The following is a 15,576-nucleotide window of genomic DNA, read 5'->3' as shown; positions in this document are numbered from 1 at the left end:
TGTGCCGTTCAGTGCGATGACGTCACGTCTCCTAGGGTACTTAAGGGGGACCCCGTGACGTAAGCGGGGTCACTGTGGGAACGGGTAGAGTAAGCAGGGTGAAGAGGGAACCAGGGGGTAGAGAGAGGGATCGAATAGGGAGTCTGGGGAGAAGCCGGTGGTAGCCGTAGAGGTGCTTCTCTCTCCGCTCGGTGGAGTCGGCAGAGTCCACGATCCGACACGAGAGAGAGAGAGACCGGAGCTAGCCGGCAGGGACTCTAATAAGCTCTAATAAACCCTGGCGGAAGCCCTTAAATTACCTCCGCCTCCGAGTACGTCCGTGGGGACTTCTCTACACGTACATAGCAGTTGGCCGGGAGTCGAACCCAGGCCAGCGGGTTCACAGCGGCAGCGTGCCAATCACTGCCAAACTGCCCCGCGAATCCTTTAACGTCTAAGTCCAGATCAGCTCGCCAGGAAATGGCCTCAGTTGCTTCAATGTCTCTTAGTCAGCTGCAAGACAAGTTTGCTTGGTCCATTATTTCGAGCGGTGTGTGGCATTGCTATTGCCGTTTGAGCCAAAATGTCGCAGCGTCGCGCGCTTGTGGATGCGCGTCCGCGGCCGTCTTGGATCGCTGTTCCTTCCGATATCAGGAAGCCACTGGAGCTATGCACTTTCAAATCGTCTCGATTGAAAACTCGCGTCTTTCAAGCTGCTTTTTATGTTCATTTTTGTTTGCCCTTTCCCCGCACCTCCGATGAGCACGAAAGAAGTTCAACATACGGACGTGATGGCATCAGCTTGAGTTGAACGTTGAGAAGGATGCCATTTGCGCACTCGGCAGCTGCAGTGAAAGCGTGCGATAGATCCTTTTGATTGAGTCGGCTCTATGTCCTCAACCACAGCCCCATATCGGAACGCTCACCAATGAACGCAGGCGGACTCACCCGGGGTCCACCTTTGCCTGGCCCAGAAAGCGCCGCCGAGGCACAAGGCAGCAGGAAAGGAGCAATGACGCCTTCAAAAAAAAACTTGGGTCACAATAAGTCATAGGAGAATCCACGTACAAAAAAACCACGTGGTTTAACGTTGAATTACTTTGTGTGATATACCTGGCCTGTGCGGCAAATGAAATCACCACCATCGACAACAAATGCAGAGATTCCCACTTGTAGCCGTAATAGACCTTTGGGGACAAAGTGCTGTTAGCGAGCACCTGACGAAGGCCAGCACGGCACACGAGGGGATGGGTGGCCCAGCACCGTGCCCGACCGCCTTTGTCTCCCCCAGTGGCGATGTTTTTGTTTACACACACCGCGACACGCGAGACACGAATTCAGGGATGGCCGTGATTAAAAGTACATAATGGTAATGCTTTATTAGGCTCAAAGGGTAGTAAGTATACACGTACAGGAGGGGCTTCCAGTTTTTGTCAGCGCTCATTCCGTCAGCTCATCCCGACGGGAGAAAGGGAGTGGGGGGGGGGGGGTCAACGCTGCCCACGCCACTATTGCGCGTTTAAAATGTCAAATTCATCTCCCGATTCCTGTGACCAGATTGAGAATGTCGACCTCAACCACTCATCGCCCCCCCGGTTTTACAAATGCGGAGAATGTTTGAAATGCCTCCGCGTGCTTCGCATTACAAAAAATGGAGGGGGGGGGGGGCGCCTGGGTTGGAAGTGACGAATCTCGCTGGTATTCTTGGTTCTTTCGGTAAAGTCACGTAGATAGAAAATAAAAAATATAAAATAAAACATCAATTTAAAAAGCAAAAATCCCACGACGTTTCGATCGCAACACAAGCGATGCCGTGGGTTTTTTTCTGATTTAATTTTTAATTTTCTTTTTTCTTCTAACTACATGACTTTACCGAAAGAACCAAGAATATGAATCCCTGCGAGTCACGAAAGTTTTCAGTCAACATTTTTACTCTCGCTGGTGTTCATCACTCGCCGCATTCGAATGCTCGGTACGGCTCGGATGACGATTCCAGCAGGGCACGCGTTCCCCCCTTTTAACAAGCGCGCAGCTCCCCGCGTTCTCAACGCGACACGCGCGTGTCTGGGATGAGCTCACAGACCGATGTGGCCCCGAGCGCGCACCACTCGGGAGACACCCGGGGGTTGGGGGGCAGGGGCAGTGGGAGAGAGAACGAGGGAATGAAACAATAGCGAGAGTGAGACGTCTTTTTCAAAGAGAAAAAAGTTATTTGTTGTCGGCCTAAACGTCCTACCTGGGAAAACTTGTAATAGCTAAAAGCCCAATACCATGCATAATGGAACAGCTTGCTTAAATATACTACCACCCTTTTGCTTAGTAGGTTATGAGTGCGTGTGTGTGTGTCGTTAGCATTACCTAAGCACCGCTATCATTCCTATGTTTGTTTCATTTCACATCCTCATCTCTTCGCCCACTGTCCAACACACTTCACGCGCGTGTCACGATACATCATCCGTGGTGTGCGTTGAGCATGCAGTCGCTCTGCGAGTTATTGGGCAGACCTTAGACAAAGATCCCCCCCCCACCCCCACTCAGTATAGCCTTTAACAGACTGTTGGGGCAAGTGCGGTTAGCGAGCACCTATTAAGGCCGGCACGGCACACGAGCGGGATGGCTGCCAACACCACGCCAGGCCGCCTTTGTCTCCCCAGTGGCGATGTTTACACATCGCAACCAGACGTTGACTGCACACCGCTACACCAGGTACTCATTTGAGACCGAGTCGACCTGGGAGAGACAAGGGACCGGTTCAGATGTTTCGTCCCCGATGTTGGCCGCGAGCGGGAATCAAACTCGGGTACGCACGGGTTCGTAGCGCAGCGCGCTAACCGCTGCGCCACCGCTCCCCGCTGCTAGCGGCTTTGTAGAGAGACGCGTGCAAGTGTCAGGAAGGTTTTCGTGGCAGCGGCAAGCGGGCATCATCATCCTGCAGCGAGCCGCTTCGTGAGCTTTGGAAATAATTCGGCAGCCCCGTGAGTTTTTTTCTCTCTCCCACTTACACACACACACTCTCTCTCCTCTCTCTCTTTTTTTCAAAGCGATCCGTCCCACCGTGAGTAAGGAGAGAGCCGGACGGAGCCGCCTGGTTGGTGAGACATGACGCCGGCGAGCGCTGCGCTCTGGGTCGCCGGGTCGGGCATCGCTCCCCAACATTCTCACCGACATAATTACAAAAAAGAAACGGTTGTGGTTTGTTGTTGTTGTTATATCTCTATATATATATTTTGTTGAGTCGATAAGCGAGCAAGCAAGCAGGCATACAAGGCAATATCTTCTTAGCATTCGGCCATCCATAAAGCAAGTAACCTAGCCCTCCCCCCCTCTACTAAAGCTCTGCAGAGTGTCTACCCCCTAACCACACCCCACTATCCCAACAAAAAAAATATTGAGTACTGTGTTTAATAAATTCCTTCACATTTAATATATTTATCTAAGTTAATACATATACCTTTATAACATCACCGCTCTGTGAAACTAAAGTGGTCAGTTTACTGGAAGAATAAAATAACACGGCCGCACTTTCACTTGGAGGGCTTGCATCTGAGTGTGATGTCCTGGTGGGATGTTGATGAGGTTCTGGTGGGATATCGGTGATCTTGTGGTTGCATAACAGCGTGGTTATGTTGACATATCGGTGGTGTTCTATGGGGATATCAGTATCGTTCTGGTGTGATATCAATGTGGCTGTGGTGGGATATTCCACACCTCCGATTAACGCGGCTGGCTACGTACGGTGCGAAATAAGTTCAAACATGCGTACATACACGTCGGCGATGTGTCCGGTGGGATATCAGTCGGCGGCCTGCGAGCGTTAACGTCCGCGCGTCCGCGTGCGACGCACGGACACAGACATTCCGGGACGCTGCCCCGTGAAGACAAATCAGAGGAACATGCAGCAATAAAACTTGACGTCCGTTTAAAAAATAAAAAAAAACCCCAACGCTAACGTGAACAGTAAACGGCAATGATACGGCACGAGTGAAAACGACGACAGCAAATGCGAGGGCGGCGAAGAGGGCGACCGTTTCTCGACGAGCGCTGCAGTCGATGGCGCACTGCGAGCGTCGGACCGAAAGGCGGCGGCGGCGGCCACACTCAAGCGGAGAGAGAAGACTTGAAGCTCTACACGAACGGGGATGATAAAACGAGCGGCCGCCGCTGGCCCATCGCCAAGCGTTGTAGTGTGCGAGCCCTCGGCAAGTATGTGTACAATCCCAGGACGTTCCTTCTCCTCGTGTCGAGCGGGGCGCGAAGATAATCGCGTGGTTCCCACTCGTGTTGTTGTCATCAATCTCAAATATTTTATCAGGAAAGAAGACCCACCTGAGCTATGTAGCACTTTCTCAGAAGTGACCTGGCGATCACGAATGATAGCTCGATGAAGTGGCTTACCACCATGTGGACATTCATAGCAGCCAATTGTTCTAAACGCGTGTTGATCTGAACGTGGAGGGAACACCCAGAGGGACCCGAGAAAAGTCCACGCGACCACGGAGAGAACGATGCCAACTCCAAATATACAACAGGCGTCTGGGTCCGGGATCGAACTCACAACCTCCTGTATACCAGGCGAGGTAGTTAACATCTCGCCACCGTGGCGACATCAGGGCGATGTTAGATGCCCTGCCGCCCCCAGCCGCCCCTTCGTGAGACTCGAGATATTTCACGGCTACGCAGAATAAAATATTTATATTTCCATGCGTCGCAATTCCACCAACCTGCCAGTTCAAAGGTATAAATCAAGAGGCACAGGGCTCAGGCACACGCACACACTAATCATACTCAAGAGGAGAGTTCAGTCTTGAGAATAAAAGTCAAACAAATTAAAGGGGAAATACACGGGGCCCTTCAAAAGATTAAATGGTGCAAAAAAAGAATACGAACTCCCGGCCATTAAGTTCGAAAAGCAATGCTCTAACGCAATTGAGAGCTGTTCAGTTTGGCTTATCGCCTACTCTAATATAGGCAATATGCTTTTAAAAACATTTGTATAAAAAAAAACACCTTCGAAAGCTTTCCGGTCTAACTTGTGCATCTTCATGACACACAGCTATTCTCTTAATCCACATTCAATCGACCCAACACAGATCACAAATTCCACTTTCCTGTACACATCCTACACCTTCTCTCGTCTCAAATCTCCCCGCGAGCTTCCCCGCCCCCTGCCATCGTCTTCCAGTCATTTTGTATCTACATCGTCGCACACTTCTGGCACAAAAACAAGAAAAAAACCCAAACATAAAAGGGAAAAGTCCTGTACACATCGACGGCAGCGCAAAAACTGTGTGGACAGCGACACTGCCATCTGCTCAGAGCACCACACTGAAACACGCTGCATCCTCTCTCTGTGCCAACTGCCACAATCTGTGACCCAATTTGGACAAAGCTCAGAGTTAACAAAATTGCATCAAACGCGCACATACACGCGCACATGCGCACACGCACACGCGCGCTTTTTTGTCGTTGTTGTCGTTTCACTCGGCCGCCGACTCAACCTCGTGCAGGAGCTTGTAACGGACCTGGGGAAGGCCGGGAGTGAGTAAGAGATCGGGATTGGTCAAGGTTTCCCCAAACCGAGCGACCGCTTCGGAGAGAAGGAGGGCCCCCTTTCCCCTCAACGGACAGCGTAGGAGAGAATCTCCCCCAAGTGCAGCTGACTTCACCGGGGAGCGCCTACAGGAGGGGGCAGACTGAGCCACAGGACGATCGCCGCCAAGCTCAAATCCCGACCTCGCCAGCGCGCACGGGAGTCGGCGGCGAACCGCGGGAGTCGGCGCAATCAAAGCAGGGCGGGGGGCATCCGCGGTGCCTTCGAACCGCCATCCACGTTTGGCCGCAAGGGGCACGTAGGTAGGCACGAGGGTTAAACACGCGCACGCACGTACGTGGGTACGCGCGCAGGTGTACGGGGGGAGGGGCAGGCGTGAAAATAATGCGCCAGGGCTCAACGGAGGAATCATCGACGGAAGACGGAGGAGGACGGAGGGGTGGCACGTGGGGGCGAGGACGTCGCCATCGGCGCTCGAGGCGGTGGACAAAACACGGGGAGCAGCGCGAAGCACAAACAAAACAACGCCGCAGGGGCAGATGCGCGACCGTCACTGTAAGGCATCTCACGGGCGCGCCACCCTCGAGGCCCTCCCCCACACACAGTCACCGTTAGCCGCGTCCCACCAGAGTGTTTTGATGAATAAAAACTTAGAAAAAAAACGATAATAATTTGGCTTTTTTTTTTCGCGGCCGACTGGGAAGTTTTTTTTTTCTCTTGCCGGCTTGCGGTGATTTACAGCGCGCCCGGCGTGCAGTGCAGCGTGAAACGTCCCGAGTGCGCGCGTTACACAGAGAGCACCGTCATTATGGGGGCAGGGGTGAGGGGGGATGAGTGGGGGTCAGGGGTTGGTGGGCCGGTGGGTGGGTGTGGGTTTGTACAATCCGTTTTATTTTCATTTTTTCTTGCCGAACAGGCTGAAGCGCTTTTCCTTGTCCTTCTCGCGCTTGCCGGGGCTGGCGTCGCCGGCGCCGCTCACGGCCGTCGCAGGCAGCGTCTGCGCCCGTGCCACGTCGCCTGCACCGTCGCCGCCGCCACCGCCGCCGCCGGCGCCGCCGCTCGCCTCCGCCGGCACCCCGACGATGGCAGTGCTCACGCTGTTGATCCAGCCGTTCATCTCGTCCTGCAATCGCACAAGAGGCAGAGACACCCCGCACCCCCACGCCAACCGTGTGGCCTTTAACAGACTGTCAAGTGCGGTTAGCGACCACCTGCCCCTAATGGTGGACATCTGTGAAAAAGAGCTTCATAGCTCATCGGATTTCCTCCAGCATCAATAAATATTCTGATTCTGTAGGGCCAACACCGCACTCGAGACCGTGGTGTGGCCTGAACCGCGCCCGACCACCTCCATTTGTCTACCCAGTGGCGATGTTTACATGTCGCAACACGTACTCATTTAGGGCTGAGTTGGCCTAGGGGAGGCCCAGAATAGGTTGAGATATTCGTCACTGGCGTTGGTGGCCATGAGTGGGAACCGAAACTGGGTCGCCGGGTTCGTAGCGCAGCACGCTAACCACTACCGCTCCCCACAAATGTAGACATACCCACAAGCCCACATTCACGCACACGGATATGTGCACACACACACACACGGACACAGAGACATTCAAATTTGTACACAGACACGACCAGATTTGTACACATACATACATGCATGCAAAGACGAACAAACGTGCACACACACTCACACATACGCACACTAACACCGTACTGATGTCACAGTGGTGCCAATCCCAGAATTGCTGCGAAACCACACTGCGTGGCATTCCGAAAGCCAAATTACAGGAGGTCACATGACATACCTAAGCATTATGCGTGGCAAAGTCTTGCCATCGAAAGGCAATAGGACTAGTCCAGATAACATGTGTAGTGACATTGAATGAGTCACTGTAGGGGTAGCAGCCCGTTCTACCAGTTGCACCTGTGGGCAAGGCACGGGGTGCGGGGCCGAGGGCGGAGCCTTGCCACGTTCGGGCGGATAAAAGGCGTGCTCCGACTCACAGTCGGGGCTGCTGCGATCTGGAATGGAACTCGTCGTGCTGCCGTCGTCGTCGTGATTTTCGCCCTCTTCAAGCTGTGGATCTGGCAGCGTGTTGGCTGTCCCGACTCGGTATTTAGTTATCCCCCAAGTCTGTGAGTGCCTCCTACTAGTGTCCATGAATTATCACACTACACATGTGTGGAGTGCCGAAGGCTCATTGACTGCACATCACAGGAGAGACCCAGGTGCTATGGGTTAAGTCGGGGCTCGGCAACCAAAATAACAAGAGCCATTTTTTTTTCGAATTCGGTCAAATAAAATCAATATTTCAAGAGCCGCGATGCACGTGGTGAATAAGAAGATGGTGGTCCTGAATAAATAACCTCAGGAAGCGGTCCTTAAAGAGGCGTACGAGGCTCCGAAGCCGCAGATTACCGCACCCCTGGGTTAAGTGGTGAGAAGCTGCTGCATAGATACACCCCGGTAGTCATATCTGCAGCTCTTACTCTCCGCCATAACAATTATAATCGCGATAATCTAAACTTGCAATGCACCGCCACAGCGGCACAGTCTACGCCCGCCCTCTAAGCGGGAGAACGACCCCGAGGCGCGGGGAACCACAGACGAGCGGGAAGGGGCAGCAGCAGCAGCCACGCGAGGAGCCGGCGCCACCAACTATTCCCTATGCTCTGCAGTCCTCTATATATGGGGACATTTGTCAGCAATTCAACGGGCGTGTATGCATGTGGAAGGAAACCGGAGTGCCCGGGAAAAAAACTATTGCATGGAGGGGGCATCGTGCCATTTGTAAGTTTGAACCCAACCATCGGTATGATCCACACTTTACCTGTAAGGTCAACAACGAGTGTGCAAAATCTTGGGACCAGTAAAATTTGTTTAAATATGACTCGAAAGGCCAACCAGTGAAAACTAGAATATGGACATGTACAAAAAAAATGTAAAGCTCACATCAACAACATGTAAGCAATATGAACTTACATCATCCTTGGCTTGGAACAGGAATTCATTTCCATCCTCGAGCCTGCGAGTGACAATCACACGTGCATTCGTTACTTCGCCAGCCGTGTGCGTGTTTCACCATCCTTCCTTCCTCGGCCTCTCTCGTCGCCCATTGAACCACGTGATTAGAGATACTCGTGTGGTGCTCGTGTGCACAATGCGAGCCCTGGACATTGTCAGGAAATTCCACGTTTCTATGGCAGGCCACTCAGTTAAGTCTTGAACACGTTGTGGACGGTAGGTGGCAAGGAGGAATATGAATTGAAATTTAATTCCATAATTGCTTTACAAAAAGGTTCTCGTGTACCACTGTCCAGTAGCATTTGCGCAGACTGGTTCACGCTGTTAGCCAAAGTGTAACATTAGCATGCAACTAAAGCAGCTTTTGGCTAGCCATCAAACAAAAACGTCACTGCATCGCGGCTTTCAGATGCGCTTCTGCGGCATATTAAGAAGCCACTGGAGCTATGCACTTTAAAAAATATATTGAAAACTATTTTTTATATAACTGCTTTTTGTGTTTAGTTTGTTGTCCTTCCCCCGCACCTCCAATTAGCACGGTTAGCTACGTACAGTGTAAAATAAGTTCAACATCTTATCTTATATAGCACCTTACAGGTAATGTTATCCATACATATAACTAAACCCTAAATAACACTGGTCAACAAAAAAAACATTTTTTTTCTGGCCTGGACTTTTGCAGCTGTTTTAGACTAATTTCAGGGTGCTGATTCCAAATCTGATCTCAGATTTGCTCTATCACATCATTTTTATGCTATCGGCATACCCCATTTTCATTGATTTTACCAAAAATTAACTCTGTCACTTATGATTGCAAGTTGTTGCGAGACAGTGACTGCTTTAGTGTTATAATATGGTGCTGTATTTTTAGGATAGTGTGTTTATAATATAATTTTATTTAGATATCTACATTTATTTAATATTTTTCTTCTGCAGTTTTTATTGAAAATGCACCCCAAAATTACCTTAAAACCGTTGGAATACCTTATGCCAGAAAAAGTGTGTTGACCAGTGTTATCAACGCTTGAGGTGGCCAGGTAGCTCGAAGGAGCTCGGAGCCAGCACTGCCGAGATCCTGGGTTCGAAGGCAGGTTTGTGTAGCCGCCCGTGATTAAACCGAGTTGTAAACCGAGTCGATGGCTTCAGCCCGGTCTCCAACAATTTGCACGCGCAAAACAAAAAATAATAACATTCAATCCTCTTTGCGGCAGCGTTATGGAACGCACAGCCAATGCAGCGTCGCAGACAACGTTCGCTTGATCCAACCGTGAGACTGACAACAGGGCTGTGGGCAGGTGACGTCGTTACCGCCACTCAGTGGTGAACGGCGATCGTTGTTGTCGTTGTTGTCGTTGTTGTCGTTGTGGCCCGGCAGTAACGCGTTCGCCGCTTTTGTTTTGCGGAGGGTTTTCAATATCAAATCCGGCGAGCTGCCCTGGTTATTATTCCTGCGGGTGTATTCGCCGAAAAAATACGTCGCTGCCGCTTGACGGTGGACGATAGCAGACGTTCAAGATCGCCAGACGTCATTCGAACAGAGTAAGCCAAGTGCGTGCCGGCGTCGTGGCTAGCCAGGAAGCCGTCTCGTGGCCAGCAGACATTGGCATTTAGCTCCTGAGCTTATTGCTGCAATCATGCGCAAGAACAGAATGGCAGAAGTTGTAACTTGCTGACCCACCCCTTACCGGACACCTGGGAAAAATAACTTAGTAGCTCATCGGATTCCCCCTGTCTACATTTTAAAACATTCTCATTCTGAAAGTTTTTCAAATTTGAAAGAATTAAACCCAAATTGGGATTACACACGGCAGTGGCGGCAGCAGCGGCAGCAGCAGCGGCAGCAGTGCCCCCGACAGTGAAACTGCCGCAGACCGTGCCTGCGAGACACGGCAGCGCCATCCTACGTGACGGTGGTAGCCCAAGCGCGCTCGATCGTCGTGCGTGTGTCCAGGTTACCCAGCCCGTGGGCCCGAGGCCCCGGGCGGCACTCACCGCAGCTTGAAGACATGCTTGCGCTTCTTGTAGTCGGATGCCACCTCGCACGAGGAGCCCGACAGAGGTAGGGGGATCTCGCTGTGAAACGTGACCCCCGTGCCGGCGCTCTTGGGGTCCTTGTAGAAAGCGATCTGACCGGTGCTCAGCACGCAGTACACGTTGTTCCATGACCTGCGGGACAGGGGCAGCGGTGGCTATGAGATGTTATCTCCCTCGCCTGCTATGCAGGAGGTCGTGGGTTCGATCCCGACCCTGACTATGCCTGTTGTGTATTTGGAGTTTGCACACTCGACCCGTGGTGATCGCGTGGATTATTTGGAGTTTGCCCTCCGCGTTTATAAAACATCCGCTGAGATTATTGGGCTGCCACTATGAATTCCCACGTGCAGTGATGATGATGATGATGATATAAGCCACTTCGATGATGAGCTATCAAGTGTGGCCAGGTAGCCTCTGAAAAAGAGCTAATAGCTCAGTGAGCTTTACCTGGTAAATAAAATAGTAAAAATCGAAAGTGAGGGTTAGGATGACCTTCGTGTCTCATCCAGAGACTGGATTCAAATTAATTAAGTCCGTTTCAACTCGATGCCGGTATTAGTTGTCTGTAAGGCAACATGAAAACCCGTGAGAGACGGGCCACCACTGGAAGGCTACCCTCTCTCGCATCAGAAACGTCAGCAGACCGATATGCACATCGCCATCATGAACAGAAGATTAAAGACACAGGCCACAGGAGTGTGATTGTGGCCATGCAACCAAAACTATGGGCCACTGTAGTAAACCACTGTAGTCTGCGCTCATCCAATGGAGGAACACAATCCATGAACTCTCTCGCCACGCGTCATTCGAGTAGAGAAATCAAAGCGTGTGCAGGCATCGTGACTAGCCACAAAGCCCTTTCGTGGCTAGCAGACCTCGACATTGACATTTAAACAAAGCTAAACTATTTTAATTTTACCAGGTAAGGCCCACTGAGCTATATAGCTCTTTTTCATAAGCAACCTGGCCACAAATGATAGCTCAACGCTTATCATGTGAAAATGTTTAGCCGCCAAATACTCTAAACGCATGCTTCTAAATGTGGAGGACGCGGAGAACACGTTCCTTCGGAGTGGGCAGGTAGGAACTTGGTTGGACAGCGCATTCGTGCACGACAGAGAGACAAATAATCCCTGGTGGGCAGTGTGGAACCTGTTGTTCCTACCTGTATGTATACAAGATAACTTGACTTTAGGTAGCCAGGCAGACAGCCCCCTGAACTATCGCCCCCCCCCTCCCTTAGGTCCCTCCCCCCTTAGGCCCCTCCCCTGACCCCCTTTCCCTTAGGCCCCTCCCCTGACCCCCCCCCCCCCCCCCATATCCTCAGGCCCCTCCCCTGACCCCCCTTCCCTTAGGCCCCTCCCCTAACCCCCCTTCTGTTAGGCCCCTCCCCTGAGCACCCCCCCCCCCGATCCTTAAGCCCCTCCCCTGACCCCCCCTCCCTCAGGCCCCTCCGCTGACCCCCCCTCAGGCCCCTCCCCTGACCCCCCCCCCTCAGGCCCCTCTCCTGACTCCCCCCTTCTTTAGGCCCCTCCCCTGACCCTCCTCCCTTAGGCACCTCCCCTCTCCGTACCCGGCAGTAGGTCTCCACCAATCAAAGAGCTGTTTACCTGACTCCCCCCTTCCTTAGGCCCCTCCCCTGACCCTCCTCCCTTAGGCACCTCCCCTCTCCATACCCGGCAGTAGGTCTCCACCAATCAAAGAGCTGTTTGTAAGGTCTCCACCAATCAAAGAGCTGTGTGTATTATATATTATGTACGACAGACAAACAGACAGTCAGACAGACAGACAGCTAAATAATCCCTGGTGGGCAGTGTGGAACATTGTTCCTCCCTGTAAAAATCCATGACCATCATGCGCAAGGATAGAACAGAAGCCAGAGACGCGGAGATGGGAGTTGGTGAATCATGCAGAAGTGGAAAAATTATAATTATTAGCTGCCTTGAAGCGTCTCACTCATGCCACTGACTGGTGGAAGGACTTTAACTGGAGGAAGCTCTCGGGATATTTTTGGACTTTGAAGAGGTGGGAGCATCCGCCGCAGGTGAACTGGCTTTCCACAAACCGTGGTGTAACCGTTCATACTCTGCGTGACCAGAGGCGGAGGGGGATTTAAAAAACTGTCACCGTCGTTTCAACTTCCACGCTGGGAGATAGAACCGTCGACCCCGAGGATTGTGAGTCCAGTGGGCTCAACATATATTATTATGGCAACATCCCCTTTATAATAATAATAGCAGCAGTGGAATTTATTTCACTTTACGCATCGCCTGCCCAAGGATAGTTCCTATAAACGTTGAAAATAAAAAGGTCCCTTGTTTTGTCTACATAGACTGTTGGGGCCAGTGCTTTTAAGGGGCGTCATGGTGGGTGGCGGGATGTTAACTTCCTCGACTGGTATGCAGGAGGTCGTGGTTTCGATTCCGACCCTGACACCTGTATATTTGTAGTTTGGGTGTCTCTCTCTCTCTCTGTGGTCGCGTGGATTTTTCTCCGGGTCCTCCAATTTTTCCCTCCACATTTAGAAACATGCAATTAGAGAAGTTGGCTGCTGTAAAATGCCACATGGTAAGCCACTTCGTTGAGATATAATTTGTGAAAAAGATCTATATAGCTCAAGTGGAACTTAGATGGTACAATATAAAAAATAGTGTAGTTTAGTTTTAAGGCGAGCATGGCACATGAGAGGGTGATGTGGCCAGCACCACGCCTGGCCACCTTTGGTCTACACACCACAGAAGGTACTGCTTTAAGGCTGAATCAACCTAGCGGAGGCCCAGGACCAGTTCAGATATTTGTCACTGATGTCAGCCATATCTGGGAATCAACACTCTGGTCGCTGGGTTTGTAGCGCAGTGCGCTAACCAGAGGTGGGACAAAGTCATTGTTATGCAAGTCCAAGTCGAGTCTGAAGTCATCAAATTCATGACTCGAGTCTGACTCGAGTCCAAGTCACATGACTCGAGTCCACACCTCAGAGGTGGGACAAAGTCATTGTTATGCAAGTCCAAGTCGAGTCTGAAGTCATCAAATTCATGACTCGAGTCTGACTCGAGTCCAAGTCACATGACTCGAGTCCACACCTCTGGCGCTAACCACTACGCCGCCACTCCCCAAAAGCATGAGCATGCAAGCACGCCAACAAGCACACGCACACACACAAGACAAAAAGCCCCGTATAGCCTCAAGAGTGCTGTTAGCAAGCGCCTAAGAAGGCTATCATGGCACATGACGGGGTTCGTGGCCAGCACCACACCCGGCCGCCTTTGTGTAAGTTTTTACACAGAGTAGCAGGTACTCATTTGAGGCTGAGTCGACATCAGGAAGGCCCAGCACCGGTTTAGATAACCCAGGCCGCCGTAATTGCAGCACAAGGCGCTAACCGCTACACCACCACTTCCCATAACAAAGACAAAGATCCCCCGTATAGCCTGTAACAGACTGTTAAGGCAAACGCTGTTAGCGAGCACCTATGAAGGCCAGAACGGCACACGAGGGGGTGGGTGGCCAGCACCATGCCCGGCCGCCTTTGTCTCCCCAGTGGCGATGTTTACACACCGCACCAGGTACTCATTTGAGTCGACATAGGGGAAGCCCAGGACCGGTTGAGATAATCGTCGCTCATTTTGGCCGTGAGCGGGAATCGAACTCGGGTCGCCAGGTTCGTAGCACAGCGCGCGAACCGCTACAACTACCGCTCCCCACACACATTCACACACAGACACACACATTCACACACACACGCTCGCAACGCCCGCACCTGCTGTTGGCCTTCTTGTTGCTCGCCTCCCACTCGTGCTTGCGGTGCAGGAAGCCCTCCGTGGGCAGCATGAGCACCTCGCTGGGCTTGGCCGGGAGGCTCGCCGAGGTGTGCGGCGCCAGCGGCGGCGACGCGAGGCCCCTCCTCTCCCCCTCGGGCGATGGCGGCGGGGGGCTCTCCCTCGCCCTCCGCGCCCGGCCTTCGGAGCCGTTCGCCAGACCGTCCGCACCTTCCGCGGCCGCCTGGGCCCGACACGGGGAAGCGCGGGTGGCAGGGAGGGGTGTTACTGAGGCGGCGTGGCTTGCGACGTCATTCTCGCGGCCGGAAAGGATTTTCCACTGAACGCACGTGTGCATGCGTGTACGTTGAACTCGTGCCGTGCCGTACGTGGCCACGCGTGGCAATCGGCATTTAGCACCGCCGGTGTTTGCTACAGAGTTTCAGGCAAACTCTCATCATAGGCTCGCGAAGGCGAGATGTTAACTCCAACGCCTGGTATGCAGACGGTCCTGGGTTCCATGCAGACCCTAACGCCTGTTGTATATTTGAAATTCGTGTGTCTCTCTCCCCGTGGTCGCGTGGGTTTTTCTCCGGGTCCTCCGATTTTTTTTCCTCCACCACATTTAGAAACATTCGTTTGGAGTATTTGGCTGCTATAAATTTCTGCGTGATAAGCCACTTTGTTGAGCTATCGATCGTGGCCATCCCACGTCTGAAAAATATTTATATAGCTCAGTGGGCCTTAGCTGGTAAGATCAAAAAAACATTGTTTAGCTTAGTTCGGATGTCCCCATGAAAGACGGACAGATGGACAGCTATTGCAAGAACGCTGTCAGACTTCGTTGGGAAGCGTTGTTTATGTGTTCGTGAAATAAGTAATTAATCTGTTAAGCAATATTAAAAGACTGTGGTGACGCTGACGCGCAAGCACGAATCTAACCGCTCGCTGCGTTTACGATCAGCGCCGCCTCTTGAACAAGAAAACGATATGATCACACGAAATGTCCGTAAGGGTGTTCGACGCGCATGGCAGGGTTAGTGTTTTTTGGGGCAATGACCAACGGCCACGAAGCTCTCACCTTTGCCGACTCGACTTCGACCGCCGCGACTCCGTTTTGCACGGCATGCGCATCTCCAGCTTCTCTGTTGTTTGATGGAAAAAAACGAATGAAAAATGTAATTAATCAAAATCCAGATTTAGGACATTCAGAATATTTACTTGTATTT

At 51.9% G+C, this 15,576-nt stretch overlaps 1 protein-coding gene across 1 annotated transcript in view; it reads right to left on the bottom strand.

Moving 5' to 3' along the window:
- Positions 1–1,339: 1,339 nt before the first annotated feature.
- LOC133342168 (spectrin beta chain, non-erythrocytic 1-like) overlaps positions 1,340–15,576 on the bottom strand; it is a 35,279-nt gene continuing 21,042 nt past the window's right edge. The window contains exons 18-22 of the mRNA XM_061551136.1: positions 15,429–15,492; positions 14,350–14,591; positions 10,548–10,721; positions 8,514–8,556; positions 1,340–6,653 (exon numbers count right to left, since the gene is read on the bottom strand). Coding sequence (XP_061407120.1) covers positions 6,426–6,653; positions 8,514–8,556; positions 10,548–10,721; positions 14,350–14,591; positions 15,429–15,492 — 751 coding nt within the window. The 3' untranslated portion in view covers positions 1,340–6,425. The remainder of the gene's footprint in view (positions 6,654–8,513; positions 8,557–10,547; positions 10,722–14,349; positions 14,592–15,428; positions 15,493–15,576) is intronic.

Source organism: Lethenteron reissneri, chromosome 14 (genome assembly GCF_015708825.2).
Source record: "Lethenteron reissneri isolate LAM-NWPU_2019-01 chromosome 14, ASM1570882v1, whole genome shotgun sequence".
In the NCBI taxonomy this organism is placed as follows: Eukaryota; Metazoa; Chordata; class Hyperoartia; order Petromyzontiformes; family Petromyzontidae; genus Lethenteron; species Lethenteron reissneri.
The sequence above is the reverse complement of the archived record's forward strand: the minus strand, read 5'-3'. Positions and strand labels throughout refer to the sequence as shown.